The 24,910-nt window shown below is 39.5% G+C and overlaps 1 protein-coding gene across 1 annotated transcript in view; it reads left to right on the top strand.

The window, feature by feature from the left end:
• Window positions 1–24,910, top strand: part of LOC126161446 (probable ATP-dependent RNA helicase DDX46) — a 150,802-nt gene that overhangs the window by 16,271 nt on the left and 109,621 nt on the right. The window contains exons 5-6 of the mRNA XM_049917261.1: window positions 8,618–8,744; window positions 13,223–13,395. Of these exons, the coding sequence (XP_049773218.1) occupies window positions 8,618–8,744; window positions 13,223–13,395 (300 nt within the window). The remainder of the gene's footprint in view (window positions 1–8,617; window positions 8,745–13,222; window positions 13,396–24,910) is intronic.

Raw genomic sequence — 24,910 nt, 5'->3', positions numbered from 1 at the left:
ACTGTGGTCGGCCGGAGTGGCCGAGCAGTTCTAGGCGCTACAGTCTGGAACCGCGACGGTCGCAGGTTCGAATCCTACCTCGGGCATGGATGTGTGTGATGTCCTTAGGTTAGTTAGGTTTAAGTAGTTCTAACTTCTAGGGGACTGATGACCTCAGAAGTTAAATCCCATAGTGCTCAGAGCCATTTGAACGAACCACTTCACTGTGCGCATGCCTCTTACAGGTGGCCTCCAGCTGTGCGCATACCTCCCACAGGTGGTCTCCAGCAGCCAGCCCATACTGATACAGTTGGTGGCAAATTCAAACACGCATGCATAGCAGCACAACACTTGGCACTCTAGCACTAGTCGCAGGACATAACACACTGAAGTATTCAACAGTGCCATAATTTGAAACAAAGTACCATGCTACTCACTTCTTTATAGAACACTGAGATCATTCTGAAACATTTGGGACTGTTAAAAAAAAATCCAGAACTTTCTATAACATTGTAAAATCTAGACCATTTGAGAATAATTTAGGACATTCAAAATATTTATCAACATTCAAAAATATTCATAAATGCTTTGTAATGTAGATAAATCTTGAACTTTTTCCACTAAAATATATGAGGTTCATTCAAATGAAACCTGGTCAATACATCTACCTATGCCTTACACGTAAGGTGGCACCATGTAACTGCGGGTATGGTGGTGCCATCTATTGGTAGAGAAACTGACACGTGTGCACTGTTTGATGTTACATAGCGCCAGTGTGGTTTCACACCAAAGAGAAGGTAGTTGCACAAGTCGTGTCATCCACTACCGAACATGCAGGCAAGTAAACAGGAACAACAAGGAGAGATTCAGTTTTTGGCGGTGGAGGAAGTTGGAGGCCGTGAAATGTGTCGACGGAAGAACGCTGTGTACAGTGAATAAAGTCCGAGTCGATCAGTTATTGGGGAATGGTACAAATGATTCCTTGAGGGGCGCGAGTCCTGGACAGGCTCATCGTGTCATCACACCAGAAATGGTTGTGGAAGTGAATGCTTTAGTTTTGGACAACCACAGAATCACTGTGGACGAGACTGATCGGTTACTGGGTATTAGCGGGGGCACCTCCCACACCTTAATGTATCAACACTAGAATGTTCGAAAACCTGTGCCCAGTGGGTTCCCTACCAACTGACTGCCGAACAGTGCAGTACTCGAATGGCGCTGTCTTTGAGTCATCTGCAACATGAGGATGAATACAGCTTTCTGTCGCATATTGTCACAGGTGACAAAACATGGTGTCACCATTTTGAACCAGAAAGCAAGCACCAGAGCAAGCAATGGAAACACTACCTCCAAAGAAATCAAAGGCCATGTGCACCAGTTATGGTAAGGTCATGATGTCCTTTTTTGACCACAGGGGGCCACTACTTGTCAAGTTCCTGGAAAGGGGAACCACCATCAATGCCCAGCATTATCAAACCACTTTACAGAACCTTAGATGAGGTATTAAGTCGAAATGCCAAGGCATGTTGTCCAGCGGCATTATCCTCCTGCATAACAATGCCCGCCTGCACACAGACAATGCGGTGAAGACGGCATTGCGGCAGTTTCAGTGGGAAATGCTGAAACATCCACCATACATTCCCAACCTTTCACCGTGTGACTTTCATGTGTTTGGACCTCTCAAACAAGGTGTTTGCAGACATCAATTTGCAACGGACAATGAAGTGTGTCACTGGGTCCAGGCCTACTAGCTTCTTCAAGGATGGAATCGACCGGCTAGTGTTGTAATGGGATAAATGAGCCAACAGTTTTGGTGACTATTTTTGAGTATGTTTACTGTGTATAAATTCATTTTTGTGTTAATAAAATCGTTACCGTTACTTTAGTCTACTGACCGGGTTTCATTTGAATGCCCCTTATACATTGATGTGAAAGAGACAGAGTTGTCTCGTGACCACCACAATCTGATAGTGAAAACTTCAAACACTCATATCTACAGAAACACAACAGCTATCACCTCACATCCGCTATAGTACATGACAGGGGAATCAAGATAGCACCCGACACAAAAACCAATGATTTGCGGTTGGTGGTTTTTTAGTGTTCTGTACCTCATTGGGTAAAATTGGAATCCACATAACATCACTCTGTTCCCTGTCTGTTTGTCCATCTGTTAACTCCCCATTTTCTCAGAAATTACAGTAGCAAATGCGAAATATACAAAAAATTTTAACTTGTGATTGAAACAAGTCTTGGAAATCCTATAACTGATACCTTCTCAGTGTTGATATAGATAATAGTCAGAAATCACCGAGATTCTCTGTTCCTGGAATGGATGAACTATCTACTGTATATACATATTTAAGTTTGTGTGGAATCCTCACAGTTTGAGACCTTCCTTGGACGTGGCCAGTTTTAATGTCAACCTTTAAATACAGAAATTACAATCCTATATTAAATCATCAGTTCTCAATACAGCTGTATTTAATTTAGTGAAAGAAAACTTTTCACTATATTCAGTGGAAACTTCAGAATAAATGCAGTTTTCCTTTCATCTTACCTTAATATTATTTTCGCTTCAATTCTATTGTTTGATAAGTATTCATGACCATTTCTTGTTTTGAATTTTTAAGTTAATGTAATCAACTACTTGATTTCTTACTGCTAAAATAATTGGTTGGTTAGTTAGTATTATTATTATTAAATATGCATATGTGAGTAAGCAGTTCCTACCTGCTACCTTTTACACATTACGACAATAGAAATTCTTATACCAAGTGGTAGTAGTATTAGTTAGCATGGAGTAATGAATGTCATTTTTCCTTCTGGTATTGTAGTTATGTGCATCGTTGTTCCTTTTGAACTGTTGTGGGTTGTTTACAACAACCTTTATGAGGGAATAAAAATACTGAGAATCAGTACTCAGAATGCTTAAATCGTTAAACCGAGGTCTACAAGATGATCGTGGGTTATTAATTCTTACAGCATCTTTTTGGACAATGAAGACTTTCTTTCTTAAAGATGAGTTACACCAGAATATTATTACATATGACACTATTGAATGAAAATATTCATAGTATGTCAACTTTTTGATTCCCCCCTCTCCCCCACCCCCCACCCCCTACCTGAAATGTGCAATAATTCTAAGTGCAAATGGGGCTGAACTAACTTGTTTTAGGAATTCCAAAACGTGCTTTTTTTAGTTTAAATTCTCACCTATATGGATAACTGAGAATTTTTGAAGTTTCCACCCAATGTATTATTTCCTCACATTTGTTACACTTATCATTGGTGTAGTACCTCTAGATCTACAGAACTGCATATGTTGTGTCTTTTTAAAATTGAGGGTGAGACCATTCACAGAAAACCAATGTGTTGCTGTATGTATGCTGTCTTTTCCTACATCATTAGTTGTCAAACTGGGTCTTTCACAAAACCAACTTGAATAATTTTGAAGATTGATGGGAGCTTTATTTATTAATTCATTTGGAATGGTGACAGTTTTACATAAACGATTTGTAAGTTCAGTGTGGTCAGTTGCACAATGACTGGTGAGTGCTTTCACTAAATTGTAAGAGTTGTCATCAAAGTGTTTTGCTTCTTCGTTGTTGAAAATCTGAAATTCATATTTCTACTTAATTGTACTTTCTTCACTCAAGGCCAAAGAAATGTTCTCTTCAAACAAGCATTCATTTCATCTGCTGGTGTTGATTTTGGAATAATTGGAAACATTTGCCAAAGATGTTCATAATGCGTGAGTAATGCAGCGCCTGTTAATTCTGGATTACATCAGAGATCTAGAAGATTCTCGAAGATTCTACGACATTCTCTAACCATCTAGAAGGAACATTCTGGCCACCCTGGGCCACTACGGCATTCAGTTCCAAGCTGCTTCACCATCTTCTTGTAAGAAGCCCATTTGTGCGATGCCCTCTTTAGACACTCATATCTTCATAACTAATTCCTATAGTTCCCATAACAAAACCTTCTTCATGGATGGGTGATGGAAGGTTACCACACCATGTAACCCATTAACCCCCATGGGGCAGCAAAATTCACTATTGAAGAGTTTTGGCAGTAATCACAGCCACGCCACACTTACTTTTATTATGAACACAGGAGAAACAATTTCTCTAATGGTTTAAATGCTTTGCTACTGTAGTTAAAACCGACTGTGAGAAAGAAAACAATCTGCGCATTTTCACAGCACAGCACATTTTCATTCCTCTAGTTGCTTTTACAGAAAACATGTACATTGTTGTTTAAAAACACACACACACACACACACACACACACACACACACACACACACACACACACACACACACACATATATATATATATATATATATATGTTGCCTCATCAGGAAAGAGGGAAGGAGAGGGAAAGACGAAAGGATGTGGGTTTTATGGAAAGAAGGGTTGCAGCCAGAGATGGGAACTTTAAGTGTGAGGCCTTTGGGGGTTATGCCAAATTTCAGACAAGCCTGAGAAAATAAAATATGTGAGCGTAATCTGGCTAGGGTGAAGGCATGTTTGCGGAGGGAATGTAAATAAAACTTAATGGGGTCATTGTGGGGGTGTTGTGAGGGTGACATGGTATTAGAAGGTGGAAAGTTTAACATGAGGTTGAAATGAAAAAGAAAGATAGAAATATTTGGGGAGAGATATATATATACCTAAAAACAAAGATGATGTGACTTACCAAATGAAGGTGCTGGCAGGTCGACAGACACACAAACGAACACAAACATACACACAAAATCCAAGCTTTCGCAACAAACTGTTGCCTCATCAGGAAAGAGGGAAGGAGAGGGAAAGACGAAAGGATGTGGGTTTTATGGAAAGAAGGGTTGCAGCCAGAGATGGGAACTTTAAGTGTGAGGCCTTTGGGGGTTATGCCAAATTTCAGACAAGCCTGAGAAAATAAAATATGTGAGCGTAATCTGGCTAGGGTGAAGGCATGTTTGCGGAGGGAATGTAAATAAAACTTAATGGGGTCATTGTGGGGGTGTTGTGAGGGTGACATGGTATTAGAAGGTGGAAAGTTTAACATGAGGTTGAAATGAAAAAGAAAGATAGAAATATTTGGGGAGAGATAAAGGTGAACAAGAAAGCAATTGGAGATCTGGTATGAAAAAAGACGAAAAAGTGTTGGTTAAGTTGATCCTGTGGTGAACTTGGGTTGGTAGACAGCGATGTGCAAAAAGGTTAGGTGGTTGTGTTGCCGCTAAATCACGTTAAAGGACGGAGAAATTCGGGAAAATTTCGAAAAAACGTATTAAAGGAGTGGTGTTGTGGTGAAAGATTACGAAAATGGGGCTAACAATTGTAGAAATAATGACGTTAAAACCTGTGGGGAGCGGCTAAAATGATCAGTGAAGTGCGAAAAACGGAAGTGGAAATAAAGTTAAAGTTATTAGAACTAGCTGAAATGGTTGTTAAATACGTGAAAGCAGCTGTTATTGAACTAGAAACGGTGGATTTTATAGCAGCGGTAGTGTTGAAGGCGGAAAATAAATTTTTTTTGGTTATGGTTGGGAAGTGGGTTACGTATTGTTGAGCATATATAGGCGGGATAAAATTGTATAGTAGATTACGGTAAAAGGGGAAGGTGAATACAAAGTGAAACTACTGGTAAAAACAGAAAGAGAAAATAAAGAGAAAAAAAGAGAGAAAAAAGAGAAATAAGACGACAGGAAAGATTTCGAAATGCAAAGGCGACAATAACAAACGTAATTGTTGGGTTCAAATTAATGATATGGTTATAATAGAAGGAAACATTCCATGAAGGAAAAATATACCTAAAAACAAAGATGATGTGACTTACCAAATGAAGGTGCTGGCAGGTCGACAGACACACAAACGAACACAAACATACACACAAAATCCAAGCTTTCGCAACAAACTGTTGCCTCATCTTCCCTCTTTCCTGATGAGGCAACAGTTTGTTGCGAAAGCTTGGATTTTGTGTGTATGTTTGTGTTCGTTTGTGTGTCTGTCGACCTGCCAGCACCTTCATTTGGTAAGTCACATCATCTTTGTTTTTAGGTATATTTTTCCTTCGTGGAATGTTTCCTTCTATTATAACCATATATATATATATATATATGTGTGTGTGTATATATATATATATATATATATATATATATATATATATACCCACTGTCCATCAGAATGTTTATTAGTGTATCATGTAAAAATTTAAAGTAAATCAGTGAAGAACTTTTTGAGATTTTTGCTAACATCCTCTGTTCAGCAGCAGTGTCATTTAATGCAGCACCAATTAAGATTTCATCTACGCTGCTGTGTTCCACCAAAGGATTCTTGAAAGGCAGTGAATCTTCTTGTTTTTGTATACCATTGTGATGTCATAGTCATATGAAGCCTTGATGCACATTTTGTGAGTCGACCCAATGGATTGTTCAGGTTAGTCAGCCAGCATAGAGAATGGTGATCCATCACAATGGTGAACAGTTTGCCAAATAAATACAGCTGGTACTTGTTGGTGGCCCAAACAACTGCAAAACACAATTCTCAGTTGTAGAGTAGTTCACCTTGGACTTGGAGAGAACTGTGGAAGCGTAATCTATCACCCTTTCAGTACCACCTCGATTTTATACTAGACTGCTTGTATCCAAAAACTGCTACCAGCAGTGTGAACATCTGTCTCAGCATTCTTGTCATACAATTTTACAATTTTAGAACTGGAGAAGAAGATAGTGCCTCTTTACGGACAAGGAAAGATCTTTCTTGCATTTTGTTGCATGAAAATTTGGCATCTCCCTGCTAAAGATGGCAAGGGATGTGCCTTGGTACCGAAGTTCTTTATGAATCTCTGGTAGTATAAGCTCCTTGTGAGCTCCTTACATCACTAATGTGCTGAGGAGTTGGACAACCTGTGACTGGTCTTATTTTCTCCAGATTGGGACGGACTCAATCGTCATTTACTAGGTGCTCCAAGGTTTTTATTTTTTATACCACGAAGAGGCACTTTTTCGGATACAGTTAGAGACCTGTAGTTTGTTTGTACTTCAACATGGTTATCAGTCAGCTTAGATGTTATGCATATGTCTTTGAGATAACGACAGTGTTGTCTAGACAGCAAAGACACATCATCTATTCCAGGTGATAAAGCAAGTTGTGCACCCTACATTCGAAGGTGTTCACCCAGTAACACTCCGTATTGAACTGGCTAATTGGTGTTTTATCATGAGCTGTTTGAGCTGCCCTTTCTCCACACTGCCTTTGAAGGCATCCAAAAATTGATGCAGGGTGGCTATTACTCACTGTGTTGTTCTTCGCTCAGGCCAGACCCTATGGGCAGTTAGATAGTAGCTTCCTCGCCTGCGTTGCATATAGTGGTAGTGGAACAAGATTCTTCGTTAATGACACTAAGCTGCTCTTCCTGGCTGTCCCATGTGCACATACATTTAGGGACGAATTGTGGCTGCTCTTGACATTTAGTGATCCAGAGTTCACCTTCACCACAAGGGGTTCAATCATCATTGGCATGTAGATCTATTTGTGAATATGAGTAGCTTCTTGCTTTTGACAAAAACTTTACATTTTAATTGTGCATCTTGGTTGATGACCGGAACATGTGTTGTAGACAGTGGTGAAATAACAATATCTTCAACAGCAAACAACCACCCAGTCCAATCTATGGTACAGGTGCTTGTTTGGAATATCTTCATCTGTCTGGAGCTCTGATCTTTCACAGTCAATGATTGCTATTGATGGCAGCAAAAAGTCCCGTTTGAGAATAACATCACTACCGTATGTCATAACAACAGATTCAAAGGCCTGTGTTGTGTCATTGATAGTTATTCTCACAGTATATGTTCCTGTTGGCTGGACACAATTCCCATTTATGACTGTCAGCACAACTGTTTTCACATCACAGAACATAATCTTCTTCAGCTGGTTGTGGTAAGCATTTGACATTGCAGGAAAAGAAGCCCCTTAGACAGTAGTGCCCTGACTTGTTGTGCATTGATGATCATGTCACTGAGATTTCCTGTCATCTTGGTAACTGTTGTCAGTGGACAATTTTCATCTGTAGTGGTCTTACCGTCACAGATGGTTGCCTCACTTAGTTTTTCTGAATTCAGCAGCTAGGTTAGTGGCTGGTACTTAAGTGCATGGTGCAGCGATGAGCTATCGCCGACTATAATCATTTGCAGTTGACTGGCATGAATAGGATTGTTGTGATCGTTAACATCTTGTGGCATGACCCTGTTCTTCAGTTGTTCTTCTGCGAAGGGGACTTGCTATTGATTCTCACCAACTGTTTTTATCAAGAACCTTCCTGAAATGATGAATACTAAATAACAAATAATTGCTCGCATCAGCTTTGAACTGACGATCCGCAGCATGCCAGCCAGTGATGCTAACAGATACACTACACTGCATGTGCCACAGCTCACGGCAGTGTAATGATGCTGAAGAGAAATGTGCTGTATGATAATTTCCAGTCATCGTGAGATCAGATGTTGACAGCACTGATGATAGAAAACCTTTAATTGTGATGTGCTCAGGGTTTATGTTGAAGCCATGTACTAATACATTCAGTAGGTATATTAATTTGTGTTTGTATTCATTACTTAGCTCTCATACCTGTTCTCTGCCTTACCAGGAAGCAGAGCAGAAAAGATTAGAATTAGAAATGCAGAAACGCAGAGAAAGAATTGAGAGATGGCGAGCAGAGAGGAAGAAGAAGGAGCTGGAGATTACAAAGAAGGAAATCAAAGGAAACCTACTAGGTGGGAGATATGTTTTTCTCTTCTTTATTCACACATATAAAATTAATTATAATTATTATTTGTGCTGAAACTTCCTGGCAGATTAAAGCTGTGTGCCGGACCGAGACTCGAACTCGGGACCTTTGCCTTTGCCTTTCGCGGGCAAGTGCAAGTTCGAGTCTCGGTCCGGCACACAGTTTTAATCTGCCAGGAAGTTTCATATCAGCGCACACTCCGCTGCAGAGTGAAAATCTCATTCTGGAAACATTCCCCAGGCTGTGGCTAAGCCATGTCTCCGCAATATCCTTTCTTTCAGGAGTGCTAGTTCTGCAAGTTTCGCAGGAGAGCTTCTGTTAAGTTTGGAAGGTAGGAGACGAGGTACTGGCAGAAGTAAAGCTGTGAGGACGGGGCGTGAGTTGTGCTTGGGTAGCTCAGTTGGTAGAGCACTTGCCCGCGAAAGGCAAAGGTCCCAAGTTAGAGTCTCGGTCTGGCACACAGTTTTAATCTGCCAGGAAGCCAGTGCTCACTCCGCTGCAGAGTGAAAATCTCACTCTGGAATTTTTTGTGGTGTTCATTGTATTAGGAGCAGCAGTTTTTGTAGCTAACAGTTTTAAAAAGTAGTAAAGGTCCATTGTAGATAAACTCTTTGGTTTGTATTTGGAAGTAGAAGTCTCTGTAAGGCAAATTCTTTGATGTGATCACAGTAATTTATTTATTATTTGTTAACAATTATTTAGGTTTCTTTTTAACCACAGTGAGTTCAATAACAACAATATGAAAGTAATAGACTGCTACTGGTCACATAGAAGAGACATTGAATCTCAGTCATGCACAATGAAAAATTTGTGCGGGGCCGGGATTCAGACCTGGGTCTCCTGCTTACTAGGCAGGTGCTTTGACCATTGGGCCATTCAGACACAGTGGTCATTGCAAGTGCACTGACTACTGTAGCACGCCTCCTGTCAGACCCAAATTCTCAACTTATAAACACAACATTAATGTAGTGCCCTTTGCCCATTATCCTCATTACTTGGGGCATTTCTCAGATTCCCGTTAAGAGTTAGTATGTGGTATGCGCCTGCACAGAAGAGATCATTGGCTGTCATCGTCTTAATTACGTATAAGTGGTGTGTGTTCTTTCAGTATCGGTGAAAAGCCATGAGTAAGTAGGGTACTGGATGAGGGGAACGACAGTGGTAGTGACTGGGTAAGTTGAGAATTTGGGTCTGACAGGAGGCGTGCAATATAGTCGTCCGTGCAGTTGCAGTGACCACTGAGTCCAGACGACTCAGTGTTCAGAGCATCTGCCTAGTAAGGAGGAGACTCAGGTTCAAATGGTGTTTTCGACAGTCTGGCACAAATTTTCAACTTTCCCCATCGATTTCAATCAATTCCCACTCACAGCCAATGTCTGTAATTCCTTTGTGTCTTAATCCAAAAGTGGCTACAGGATCAAAATTTGCCATTTCTTTAGGACATGTCTGAATGAACAGACACCACATACATATTTAAAGTTTTGGACAGAGTCCTTCTTCTGAAGTATAAAACACACAAATATTCACACAAGCGCCACTCATGCAGATATGGCTGTTGTCTCCAGGTGCTCTGCTGGAGGTAGTGGCCACGTTTGTATGAGTTCTTGTGTGAATGTGTATGTATTTTCTTTTTTGGAAGAAGGACTTTGTCCAAAAGCTTAAATATTTTAGCAGTCTTTTTCATTGTGCCTATCTGCAAGTCGACACCTTCTCCATGTGGCAAGTAGCAATCTATCCTTTCCATATTGTTATTGTTTTTCTGCCCTGGACTCGGCGAACATTGTGATGGCAGTAACTGCCATTAAATTTTTTCTAGTGCATTATTTTCTACATTGTGCCATCTTTTTAAACTATAAGATGATCAAAAAATTTCTGTTCAAAGGCTGTACAGCCCAGAATCAGTATTGCAATCAGGCAAAATCGCCATTAGCATTGAGGCTGACATCTCACAAGGTTGAAGATACCTATTTGCTAAAAAACCATGTCCTGCTGTGTGAATAAGTCCGTAACTGCCTGTTGCATATCCTCATCCGACAGGAAGCATTGGAAGTTAAAGTCCTTTTTTGAGGAATCGTAGGTGTGATTATCGCACGGGGAGATATCAGGAATGTAGGACAGATGCTCAGTTGTCTCCCACTCAAGCTGATGCAACTTCTGCTTTACAACATTTGCGTTATGGGGATGCACATTATCATGAATCAGCAACACCCCTTTGGAACTTGGCACCCATTCCACAGTGGTTGTTTTTGATGGACATGCTGCCCCATATGCATTCTTCATTCTCTCGTGCTTGTCTACTGGTGTTTGTCCTTTGGCAGATAAGATGGATGTGCACAAGAAATGGCAAAACAACAATTCGGAAGAAGCCAGAAGACAGTGTAGAAAACTGAACAGTGATGTAGCAGGGCTAACTGACGAGCTAGAGAAGATTGAATGAGGAAACAATGTGAGGCATTAGAAGAATTGGAAAAGAAAGAAAAACTGGAAGAAATGTACAGAGCAGTGAAATCTGTAGTAAAAAGGGAAATTAGCAAATAACGAATGTTAAATAAACATTAAAGAAGACAGTATGTATAGAAGAGGAGGAGAAAGGGATGGATTATGAGTAAGAGTTGTAAAGCGCACAGGCTGATGTCATGAGACTGGTTTTGGAAGATGAAGGGGAACAGAATCAAGAAGACTGAAGTCCTAAGGTATTGAATTGGGGATTGTAGAAACTAGGTGAAGAATTGTGGAAGGAGAAAGCATTGAGCTGTGACAGAATACCATCTGAGGCATTGAAAGTCTTAGGTCCAAATTCAATAACAAAATTCAATGCCCTGCAAAATAATGTAAAGACTATAGGATATTTAGTATTATCAGTCGTGTTACACATTCTGTAGCAAGAGTGATACTAAGGAAAATTGACTAAAATACTGGGGAAGACCAGTTTGGACACAAAAAGGGTAAAGGAACAAGAGATGATATAGGTTGTTTGAGAACGATTAGAAAGAAGATGATAGAAATGGACAAGGAGGTGTGTATTTGGTTTATATGCTGGGAGAATGCATTCAGTAGAGTCATCTGTAGTGTATTGTTGAGAATTGTAAAAGATATTGGAATAGACTGAAAAGATAGAAGGTTAATAGAGGAAAATGTGATAGTAAGAGTAGGGCATGAGGAGACAGAAGAAACGAGCATTGAAAGAGGTGCAAGATGTTCACGTGAAGTGTTCAATATATATAGAGAAGAAGTTATAGATACGGCCGTAGAGAATGCAAGATGCATTATAATTGGGGGGGGGTGGGTGGGTAAGGATAAAGGCTATAAAGCACGCTGATGATTAAGCAGTACTTATGGAAACAGAAGAGCTGCTACAGAAGGTGTTGAATAGCTTTGCAAGAAGGGGCATTAGGTATGGAGTGAATTTAAATATAGGAAAGACAAAAGTGATGAGAATAAGCAAGAAGGGAGACGGAAAAACGATAGAACAAGTTAAGTCATTTCTGTACTGGGGGAGTTCAGCGACATGGAAAGGAAGCTGCACGGAAGAAATGAGGAAGATGATATGTATTGGAAAGTGAGCATTCGAAAAGGTGAAGAAGTTAATACCAGCTAGAATAATTCCAACGGAGCGGAGGAAAAGATTTGCTAAATGTTCTATGTGGCATGTAGTGTTGTGCAGCACTGAATCATGGACAGTTAAAAAGAAAGAAGAAATGAAGTTTTGAAGTATGGTTGTGGGGAAGAGTGCTAAAGGTGAAGTGGACTGACAGACTTAAGGATAAGAAAAAGAGGGGGTGAAAGAAGATAACTAGAAGTGATTAGGAAGGAGAAAAGAAGTCTTGACTGGAACATATATTGTGTATGAATTGTCTGCAACAAAGAATTGAATTATAGAAAGAAAAGTGGAAGGAATGAGAGAGAGAGAGAATTGGAACGGTGGACAACATTACAAGAAAACACACACACTAACAGATGAAGGAAGATGCTCAGAACAATACACAGTCGAGAGCCTCCAGTTTAAACCTGCCATAAGATGGGTGCACTAAAGAAAGAAGAGAATGTATCTGTAATAATGCATTTCAACTGTCAGTGTTCAAGCAAAATGATAAAAAGGCACCAGAGTTGCTTTTAAATAGCTAATACAATGAGTCAGTGGAAATATTTCCTGTAGAAACACCACACATATTCCACACTCTGTTTTTGCACTGGCATGCAGTGATACAATCTAATAGGTAGTTGAGGAAACAAATGTAACAAATCACTTTGTAGTGAGCCATTGTTGAAAATGGTTTCTTAAATCAATATTCGGCAAATAACCGGAGAGAACTTCTGAGAGTTTAGCAGAACTTAGATTCACCCGTAAGACAAACCTACTTTGAAAAGTGGGCAACTCTGCACTTCTTTATAAGTGCTGCTTACATATACCTGAATACTTTAATGAGTTCATATGAATGGTTTTAAGGTATTTTTATGTTACAGCTAATCTTCCAGTGCCGGCAAAGAAGTGGACACTGGAAGATGATAGTGATGAGGAAGAAGAAAAACAAGACAAACAGGAAAACAAGGAAAATAAGGAAAATAAAGAAGAAGGTGAAGCTGAAGCTGAAGCTGAAGTGGAGGATGAAGTAGATCCATTAGATGCTTTTATGAAGGTAATAAGAAGGTGAACCACATATATAATCATATTACACCCTTGTATGTAGAAGGGAATAAATCATTGTAAACAATAGTATCACATTTCAGTATTTTCATTCAATATCTGAAATGTATTACTATATTAAACCAATTATAAGATAAATATAATAGAGGGAAACATTCCACATGAGAAAAATATATCTAAAAACAAGGATGATGTAACTTACCAAACGAAAGCGTTGATATGCTGATAGACACACACACACACAAATGATAAAAAGGCACCAGAGTTGCTTTTAAATAGCTAATACAATGAGTCAGTGGAAATATTTCCTGTAGAAACACCACACATATTCCACACTCTGTTTTTGCACTGGCATGCAGTGATACAATCACACACACACACACACACACACACACACACACACACAAAATTCGAGCTTTCGCAACCTAAGGTTGCTTCATCAGGAAAGAGGGAAGGACACACACACACACACACACACACACACACACACACACACACACACACACATTTATATACAGACACAAGCAGACATATGTAAAGGCAAAGAGTTTGGGCAGAGATGTCAGTCGAGGCGGAAGTACAGAGGCAAAGATGTTGTTGAATGACAGGTGAGATATGAGCGGCGGCAACTTGAAATTAGCGGAGGTTGAGGCCTGGTGGGTAATGGGCAGAGAGGATATAAGGGCATAAAATGGCAAGTGGGTAACGGGAAGAGAGGATGTATTGAAGGGCATAAGATGGGAACTTGCCATCTTATGCCCTTCAATATATCCTCTCTTCCCGTTACCCACCAGGCCTCAACCTCCACTAATTTCAAGTTGCTGCCGCTCATACCTCACCTGTCATTCAACAACATCTTTGCCTCTGTACTTCTGCCTCGACTGACATCTCTGCCCAAACTCTTTGCCTTTACATATGTCTGCTTGTGTCTGTATATGTGCGGATGGATATGTGTGTGTGTGTGTGTGCACGAGTGTATACCTGTCCTTTTCTCCCCCTAAGGTAAGTCTTTCCGTTCCCGGGATTGGAATGACTCCTTACCCTCCCCCTTAAAACCCACATCCTTTCGTCTTTCCCTCTCCTTCCCTCTTTCCTGATGAAGCAACCTTAGGTTGCGAAAGCTTGAATTTTGTGTGTGTGTTTGTGTTTGTGTTTGTGTGTCTATCAGCATACCAACGCTTTCGTTTGGTAAGTTACATCATCCTTTTTCAATTATAAGATAAGGTTTTTCCCCAAATTCTTCATTAAAAAAATGCCTGGTGGTCTTATGTTCACAGATTAAGCTATTGCTGCCATGGACAATATTCTTACACTGTTTATAGATTAATATAGGGGTCATCTTACATTTACAGATGAAGCTTCAGTTGTTGAGGTCATGTGCAGACATATTTTGAAGAATTCGAAAGGCAAACAATACTCGCGTTTGAACAGGCTCAAAATTTCCCAACACGCTGAAGTGCTCTATATAGTATCGACCGTGCTCATTCAATCATAGGACATTTAACTCACATGGAGCTAGTGTGAGGGATATGCAAGTAACTATGAACTAGCCACTATATTGCTCTGCTTGAAAGTTGACAATTTTGTGAAATACAGGAGGAAATAGCATTTAATATTTATGTTGACTTTTAAGTAAAAGTAACATTTAAAGGCCAAAATTACTTGACTCTGATCTCAAGTCAGTATTTTATTTGCTTATCAGAGACTATATTGATTTACCAAGTGGGTTGCAAATGAGAAATTTGGTCACTGTTCACGTATTAGAATACCAAGTAAATGTTTACCAGATTTTAATCAGTTCTAGAACAATATGGTGACATTCAGATGAAATATGAAAGAAAGTTAATCCAGAATTAAATATTTAACAAAGGAATTAGATCTTATTAATTTGGCCGTGATTGTTATCGTGAGAATAAGTTGCAGTAGCAAGACCCATTGTCGAGATAATACCAATGTAAGCCATTAGATTGTGGGACAGCGAAAGTTTAAGAATTGCGATCATTTATTTATGTATTATTTGCTGTTGTTATGTATGACCAGCACCCAAAAAGGTCAGTGTTTCACAGTTGCTCAAGCACAGCACTATGTTAGCGTTGGAGGGGGAACAGTGGCACCAGTTTGGTTCAGAACTAGGATGAGTGCGGGGAGGGGAGTGGTTAGCGGGCAACTGAATTTGTCATGCTGCCAACCGTGAGAATGTATACTGCTTTTTATGAACATCTACCACATTTAAACTGCAGTTTACCTGAATCTGTTTGTAACTGGACAGACACTCGATAATTCTTTTATTAATGAGAAAATTGCACTCAGATTGATCATTAACATACAATTATTTTAGTCAATCTTCATTCACTTTGTGGAATTCATTGTTAATGCATATTTTATGGTGAAACCCATGTATTTAAAGCCTTGTTGTGAGATGTCTACGGTTCCTACATTTTCTGGCCCAGCTGTCATTCAGCATGGCTGGTATGCTGTAGAACTCCAGGTCTATCTACATCTATATCTACATCAACACTATACAATTAACGCTTAAATGGCCGGCAGAGTGTTCTTCGAACCACCTTCAGGCTATTTCTCTACTGTTCCATTCTCTAACAATGCATGGGAAAAATAAACATTTAAATCTTTCTGTATGAACTCTGATTTCTCTTATTTTATGATGATGATCATTCCTCTGTATGTAGTTTAGCGACAATAAAATATTTTCACATTCAGAGGAGAAGGTTGGTGATTGAAATTTCATGAAAATATCTCGCCGCAATGAAAAAGGCATTTCTTCTAAAGATTGACACCCCAACTCGCAAATCATATCTGTGACTTTCTCTTCCATATTTCGTGGTATTGAAAAATGAGCTGCCCTTCTGTGGACATTTTAAATGTCTTCCACCAGTCATATCTGGTAAGGATCCCATATCACACAGCAATATTCTTATCAGAGGATGGACGAGCCTAGTGTAGACAGTCTCCTTAGTAGGCCTATTGCACTTTCTAAGTGTTCTGTCAATAAAAAACAGTCTGTGGTTTGCTTTTCCCCACAACATTATGTATGTGATTATACCAATTTAAGTTGTTTGTAATTGTATTTCCCAGGTATTTAGTTGAATTGATAGTCTCTAAATCCTGCTGCAAATTGATGTCAGTAATATCTGTCAGTAATTCATTGGATTAGTCCTATTTCCTTTCTTCAGTATTGATGTGACGTATGCAACTTAGCAGTCATTTGGTATGGATCTTTCGTCAAGTGAGTGGTTGTATATGATTGTTAAGTATAGAGATATTGTATCAGCATAATCTGAACGTAAACTAATTGGTATACTATCTGGACTGGAAAACTTGCCTTTAAAAGTGATTTAATCTGTTTTGCTACACTGAGGATATCTACTTCTAAGTTACTGATGTTGGCAGCTGTTCTTGATTCGAATCGTAGAATATGTAATTGTCTTCTTTGCTGAAGGAATTTCAGAAAGCTGTGTTTAGTAACTCCACTTCAGTGGCACTGTCATTGCTAATACTACCATTGGTATTGTGCAGCGAAGCTGTTGATTGTCTCTTGCCATAGGCCTTTGTATATGATGAGACTCTCTTCGGATTTTCTGTCAGATTTTTGAGACTTGAGTTCCATTGTGGAAGTTATTAAAAGCATCTCACATTGAAATCTGCACTAAGTTTCAAGCTTCATAAAACGTCATCAGTCTTGGAGATTTTGCATCCTATTAAATTTAGCATGCTTTTATTTGTTGCTTTTGTAACAGTGTTCTTGCCTATTTTGTGTACAATAGGGAATCGGTAACATCCTTTATTAATTTATTTGGTGTAAATTTCTCAATTGACACACTTTACTTACATAGTTAGTTGGGAAGGAGTGGAGACTGTCTCTTACAAAGGTATCTAGTGAATTTGTATGTGATTCTTGAAATAGTTCATTTTATGTTTACATTTGGTGGACTTGAATATTGCGGTGGTCATTGTAGCTACAACGACCTTGTGGTCACTAGAACTACTCAACAACTGAATCATCTGAGTTGGGAAGTTGATAAGAGGAACCAATTATTAATTTATTTACGTTGTGACTTTTCATTCTGGTTGTCAAGTATAACCTCACAGGAAAACACTCCTAGGTCCTTGTAAATTTCAGCTGAACTTACCTCCGCCTTTAGCTAGCTTTCAGTACCTCCGGTTCTTTCCCAACACAGAAGACAGTTTACAATTAATACAATACTTACTGTTAGTATGTCTATTCTCTTCCTACGTTCATCCTGCACCCTTTCAGTCTAAAGCCCTTTCTGTAATTTCCTGAGACCTTCTAACCTAAAAAACTGCCCTGTCCATTCCACCCTGTCCCTGCTAACAGCATAGCCACCTCCTGTGTGTAGTGGACCCCTGACCTTTTAAGCAGAACACGAAACCTCACCACCCCATTGGTGCAAGTCGAGAAATCTGCTACCTACATTGTCGCAGAATTGTTTGAGTGTCAGATTCAGACTCTCCAATCAGCTCTGTACTAGAGGCCACAGTCAGTCTTGTTGATGATGCTACAGATGGTGAGCTCTGGCTTCATCCTGCAAGACTGGCAGCTTTACCATTTCAGCTAGCTGCCTGAAACTAAGGAGAATCTCTTCCAGTCCCTAGTGACCCACATTGTTAATATCGATATGAGTCACCACCTACAGTTGGTGTGCTCTTCATGGCTTTGTTTCATGTCTGCAGTGACTTTTCTTAGTATAAACACAGAGTGCACACTGGCTTTACTGGATTTCTTCCTCTCCTTAGCAGCTAATTTCCAACGGCCCCCATATGTGTCTGACATAGGAGCTCCCAACTACCAGTAATCCCACCTCTGTGAATGCTCAGATCTTGCAGGCCGAGAAGTGTCCTCTGGAAATCAGGCATCAGACACCAACCAATCAACACGAGCAACAGCAAAGTAACTGATTTTATGACATTTTTTGAGCTACTAACCAGGAGCGAATTATAGTTTCATCTGTGTGCTTTGATAGTTTAGTTTTTGAATTTTTGTGTGTTCATTTAATATTTGCCAGGCACAGTAGTCGCATTTTCATTTGTGTCGAAAAGCAACTGATTTTACGAGTTCCTAAGAAGGAGCGAATTATTTAGTCTTACCTTATGTGCTTTGGTAGTTTAGGTTTTGAATAATTTCTGCATGGTAATTTAATTTTTATTTGACACTGTTCTTGTGTTTTGGTCAGTGTCTACGGTAGACTTCTGCAGTGGGTGTCAGTAGTCATATGTTTGTCTGTTTAGTGTAGTTTTCCACTGTCTTTATTGTGGCCAAGGACTGTGCTTGCTGTGTGTGATGAGAGCTGAGTTGCTGACACTCAGCTCTCAACTGCAGGCTGTGTTGTCTTCGGTTACACAGCTTGAGGCTGCAGTGGGGATCCAATGGACATCCGTCATGACCCACAACTCCGCCGATCGGTCTGCACTGGTGGCCAGCCCAGTTACTGCTCACAATGAGGTTGACCCCCCCACCCGTGTTTGAGTGGGAGGTCACTTCAAGACGTGGCGGGCTGCAAAAGACTTCCTGTGGGGTTGAATGTAAGGCGTCCCCGGTTAGTCTTTGGCTGACAGTGTCCCTCAGCCAGATGCAGTCACTTGCCCTGTTTCAGAGGAAACCTGTCAGCCTGCAAGATCTGGGCAGTCATAAAGGGTGGGGCTATTGGTGATTGGGAGCTTCAATGTAAGGTGCATTATAGGGCTCCGTAGTGATATGGCTGCCAAGAGGGGAAGAAAGCCAGTGTGCACTCCGTGTGCATAGTGGGTGGAGTCGTTCCACACATAGACCGAATCCTTCTGGATGCCTTGAAGAGTGCAGGGTGCAGCCAACTGCACTTAGTAGCTGATGTTGGTACCAGTGATGTGTGTTGTTTTGGGTCATAAGAGATTCTTTCAGATTTCAAGTGGATATCTGAAGGGGTAAAGGCTGCCAGTCTTGCCTGCAAGGTGAAAGCAGAGCTCTCCATTTGCAGCACAGTCAACAGGACCGATTGAGAACCTCGGGTACATAACCAAGAGGAGAGGCTGAATCAGAGGCTCAGACAGTGCTGTGACTGTGTAGGCTGCACATTCTTCGACTTGTGCCGTAGGATACTGGGCATTCAGGTTCCGCTAAATAGGTCAGGAGACGGCTACACGGGTAGCATTTGTGGCTTGGACTGGGTGATTTTTTTAGGTTAGAGGGTCTTGGGAAAACACAAAACAGGCTTCAGTCTTGAAGGGTGCAGATCGAACACAGGAAAAACATAAATCTAGGAACCATTGGTATAATAGCTCTAAGTTGTCATAGCTTTGTTGGGGAAGTACCAAAGCTCGAAGCACTAGAATGCACGGATGCTCAAATCATTATAGGCACTGAAAACTGGCTTAAGTTCAGCTGAAATTTTTGTGAAGGATCTAACATTATTCAGAAGGGATAGTCTAAATACAGTTGGCAGTGGTGTATGTGTTACTGTTAAAAGTACTATATCTTGTAGCAAAATTGAAGTAGATAATTCTTGTGAGTTAGTATGGGTAGAGGTCAACAGGAATAAAATAATAGTTGGATCCTTTTACCGACCTCCCTACTCAAATGATACAATTGGTGAAAGGGTCAAAGAAAACTTGAGTCTAATTTCAAACAGGCACCCAACTCATACAGTTATAGTTGTGGTGAATAGTAAACAGTGATGAAAACACAGTTAACCTCTTACTAACAAATAAGCCTGAGCTAATAACGAGCATCAAAACGAATACAGGCATTAGTGAACACATGGTTGTCATAGTGTACTGAATACCATAACTCCCAAATCCACCAAAAATAAATGAAAAATATATTTATTCAAAAAAGTAGTTTGACACCTTCCTGAGAGAGAATCTCCACTCCTTCCAAATTAACAATGTGAGTGGAGACCAGATGTGTGGCTTGAATTCAGAGAAATAATATCAATGGCAATTGAGAGATGTATACCAAATAAATTAACAAATAATGAAGTTGATACCCTATCTTACACAAAACAGGTCAGAACGGTGTTGCAAAAACAATGGAAAAAAAGCATGCCAAATTTAAATGCTTGCAAAATTCCCAAGATTGGTTATCTTTTACAGAAGCCCAAAATTTAGTGTGGACTCAAGTGTGAGATGCTTTTAATGGTTTCCATAAAGAAAGTTTTTCTCAAAACCTGGCAGAAAACCAAAAGAGATTCTGGTCATGTGTAAAATATGCTAGCGACAAGATACAATCAATGCCTTCTCTCCATGATAGCAATCGAAATTTTATTGATGACAGTACCGCTAAAGCAGAGTTACTAAACACATCCTTCCGAAATTCCTTCAAGGAGGAAGACAAAGTAAACATTCCAAAATTTGAATCAAGAACAGCTACCAACATAAGTAATTGAGAAGTAAATATTCTTGGAGTAGTTAAACACATTAAGTCACTTAATAAAAGCAAGTCTTCCAGTCAGTTATGTCCCTTCAGAATACGCTGGTGCAAGAGCCTCCATACTTAAGTCATGTACAACCACTCATATTATGTAAAATACATATCCATATCCAGAGACTGGAAAATTGCACAGGTCACACTAATATTCAAGAAAGGCAATAGGAGTAATCCAATAAATTAGATAGTAATCCAATAAATTAATAGTAATATTAACATCGATATGCAGCAGGATTTTGGAACATACGTTGTGTTCGAACAATATGAATTACCTTGAAGAGAAAATGGTCTATTGACACATCTTCAACATGGTTTCAGAAAACATCCTTCTTGTGAAACACAACTAGCTCTTTACTCATGGGAAATGTTGACTGCTATCGGCAATGGATTTCAAATCAGAGTTCGCACAGGAAAATATAGGTGTTTTTTTTCCATGCGCTGTTCAAGAGTGAAATAATAGGGAATTAGTGTGAAGATGGTTTGATGAGCCCTCTGCCAGGCATTTAAGTATGATTTGCAGAGTAGCCATGTAGATGTAGAACAGCACAAACAACTGCATCTGACTTAAGATCTTTTTCAACCACTGATAGCGTCTTAAATGTGTTTGTCAGATAAACTGAGAAGGCTTCCTGAACGGTCCTCCGGAAAGTCTTTCACTGCCTGCCGCAACTGTCGCAGTAGTGGACCAACTGGGGGACGTGAGGGATATACTAGATGTACCTTGCAGCCCCATATCCGGATCCCCACAGTGATGTCCATTGGCAACAGCCTCAAGCTGTGTGATTGAAGCCAGCACCACCTGGAGCTGTGAATGAAGGGTCACGAACTCCGCTCGCATCTGAAAGCAGCAATCACAGTCCTTGTACATACTGAAGATGTCAGAGATATAGGCTAGACAGTTATTGAAGTGCGAAGCTGTGGGTACAAACACACTGCTGCTGTAGAGGCGGTAGCTGCGCTCAGCTAATGAGTTTGTCATTTGTAAGTGACTGCTCACACGAAAACAAACACCTGTCGAGATACAGACAGCAGAAGTATACACTACACAATCTTCTTCTTCTGGTCTATGGTCCTTCCATAGTTCCTCCGTACTGGAGTATTTAGGATTTTCCATTTATATGTTGTCTAGACCTGCCACTTTCTTGTTTTTTCTTTTTTTATTGCTTGTCTGACTTCCTTAGTTATTATTAATTCAAAGCTGTGCACAGTCTCCGTTGTTTCAATTTTTTATGCCTTGTCTTTTTTTCCTGTCTATTCAGTATTTCTGAGAAATGTGTTTCCCATGTATCCAGATGGATATCTGCTCTTATGGGTGAAACTGTCTTCCTCATTGCTGTGAATGAATCTGATTTTGCACCCCATTGTTAATTTTCTTGCCGCCTACTCGATGTATTCCGCTCTTTCCCTTTTACTTGTAGATTTGTATTTCTTCCTTTTTTCTGCATACATGTCTTGTCTGAGTGTTTTTGCTATGTGTAGTATCTACAGGATTTCTTTCCTTTCTCTGAAGCATTCTTGGTCAAACCGTTTTTGTGCTTTTTGTCTTCTGTTGATTTTTGTGGCTCTTCTGTGGTTATTTTCAGGCTTCTTACAGTTTGTCTTCTTACATTAGTGTCTTTTCTCTTCCAATGTTATCTTTGTTTTGCTCTATTATTCCCTGTTGTATTTTGCAGGGGTGTTCCAATTGCTTCTTTTCTCTGTTGTGGTGTGTTGATATGGAAACTTTTCATTGTTGGGAAATATTTCCGTACGGGAGCTGTTGCTGAGGACCATAATAATTCTTGTTTGTTGAAGTGGTTCTGCAGTGACCTATGTATATTGGTATTTCTTTTTTATTTGCTAGTCTGAAATCTTCCTCTTCTAGTGTTTCTAGCAGTATGTTTGCCTTGGCATTCTGCTTATCAATTCTTCACAGTTCTACACTTAAGAACTCAACTAGTATAAGATTTGTGTCGTTCCCCCCCCCCCCCCCCCCCCCCCCCCCCAGTTCCTATTTATTGTGTTTTCAAATGATATACCTGTTGTACATATACATCTATTATTGCTATTGTGTCAGTTCTGATTATCATCATATTTTGCGCTTCTATAATTCTTTTGACGTTCCCTGTTTCTTATTTCAGGAATCAGGTAACTCCCTCTGTTGGTCTTACCTCTGTTGGCATTGCTAGTGTATGTATGAAGTAGAAACCTTGAAGTATAGATTCAGGTTACTCAACTTTAGTAGACATTTCTGCAGAATGCGGTAAAAGTTTGAGTGGGGCTAGTGGCATACTTATGTGCTTCGTGTAGCAATGTTGTCAATGCTCACTGTGAGGTATGATGGGAACGAAGGTGTTATTTCATCAGCTGCTTCTACACTATCAAGGAGAGAGCAGCAATTAGACAATATGTTTCGAAGTGAGAGAAATTATAACATTCTCTCATCAATATAGAAATGAAATCTGCTACTTATTCATTAGGAAGGAAAAAAAAAAAAAAAAAAAAAAAAAAAAACTGATGTGTTCTCAGATCCTAGCGTAAACACAACACATTCAGAAGGAACAGTCAAATATTTTGACGGTGAAGATACAAATTTTACAGCTGGATGATGATTATGATTATTATTATTATTATTATTTTCTATTTATTTTTGCATGTATGTAAATTTTAGATACATTTATAGAAAAAAAATGTGAAGTACGCACAAGTATTACTTCTGCATGGTAAATTCATTAATAACGTTGTGTAGACAAGTTGTTTACTTTGATTTTGTTAGCCAAATGCCTTCTTAGAAAGCACTGCATTAGTCTGCTGACGTGACATGCCAATGACCACAAGACAGCTAGAGAGGTGCCAGAGCAGGCTGAATGGAAGTATGGACTACAGAAACTGTTTACGGCCTGGTGTGGACAACCCCAGTTGTCATTCACTTTGAGGGAAGCCGGTAATCACAACACGTAAAATGTCTTTCTTTTGAGTTCGTTTGCAGGAAGTATTATATACTTGTGTGGGCATTACTAGTATGAAAGAACTGAAAGTAAACTCATATGTCAGACCAACATTATAGTTTTCTTTTACAATGTTCAGATTTTTAAGTTAACTGTTCATGAAAGCACCATACTATCTTTGTGGCAAGTAAATATTTATGTGGAAAAATCATGACTTCTGACACAGGAGCTGAGAAACTGCGTTCTACAGTTAGAAATTTTGCATCAGCAATGGGGGCAGCTACATAAATATGCTGGGAGATCATCACGATTCCATAAATGAAACAAGACCTTTTATTCCCTCCAAAACCTTGCCCTCATACAGAATGTATACATTTAGAGACAACTGGGAAGTCCAAGAAAAAAGATGGAATTTTTTCATCTGGGAAATATCTGGAACTTTTCATTGCTTTGGTTTCCAGTTAAGTTTTTGTAATTTTGGCTGGTAAGAACTGATACTGTATCAAAGAGTTTTGCTTTAGCCTGCTACTGCAGAATAATATTGCAACAATAAAACATAAACAAGAGAATGACACCAAAATAAAAATTTAGTAGCAAAGAAAATCTAACACTTATAACAACAAAACACAGTGCACACACAAGCATCTGATGACAGCAAAATGTGTCAGATACTTTAGGACAAAGACCATGCAATACTTCTTAACTTCAGACTACTTTTGATGAGTGTGACGTGACAGCTGTGTGCATTTCTATCAGGAGAAATTATTTCAAATGGTGGTTTGAGAAGTATTACTTTTAAAGTAAACTTCTTTTTACACAATATGAATTATGTTATGTTTGAGCGTGTAAGATTGTTTCTAAAATCATGGAGCGTTTTACTCTCACTCAAAACTTAACACTTTGAGGACCAACACATAGAAAAATTTCGGATCCAGTAGACCAGCCATTTATGCCATTATTTAAAATTTCACCTGCACATTTGTGTTTCATCTTAAAGTGTATTGCCTGCTAAAAAAGACCAATATTAGATGTGAAAGCTTAGCTTTCCTTGTAGCTGTACTGTATATATATTAATTTAAACCATTACTTTTCCTGTTTGTCTGTTTGTGCTACTTAAGAGTAACGTTGATATTGGCTGACTA

Source organism: Schistocerca cancellata, chromosome 2 (genome assembly GCF_023864275.1).
Source record: "Schistocerca cancellata isolate TAMUIC-IGC-003103 chromosome 2, iqSchCanc2.1, whole genome shotgun sequence".
Lineage (NCBI taxonomy): Eukaryota > Metazoa > Arthropoda > Insecta > Orthoptera > Acrididae > Schistocerca > Schistocerca cancellata.
Note: the sequence above shows the minus strand (reverse complement) of the source record. Positions and strands in the feature narration are given on the sequence as shown.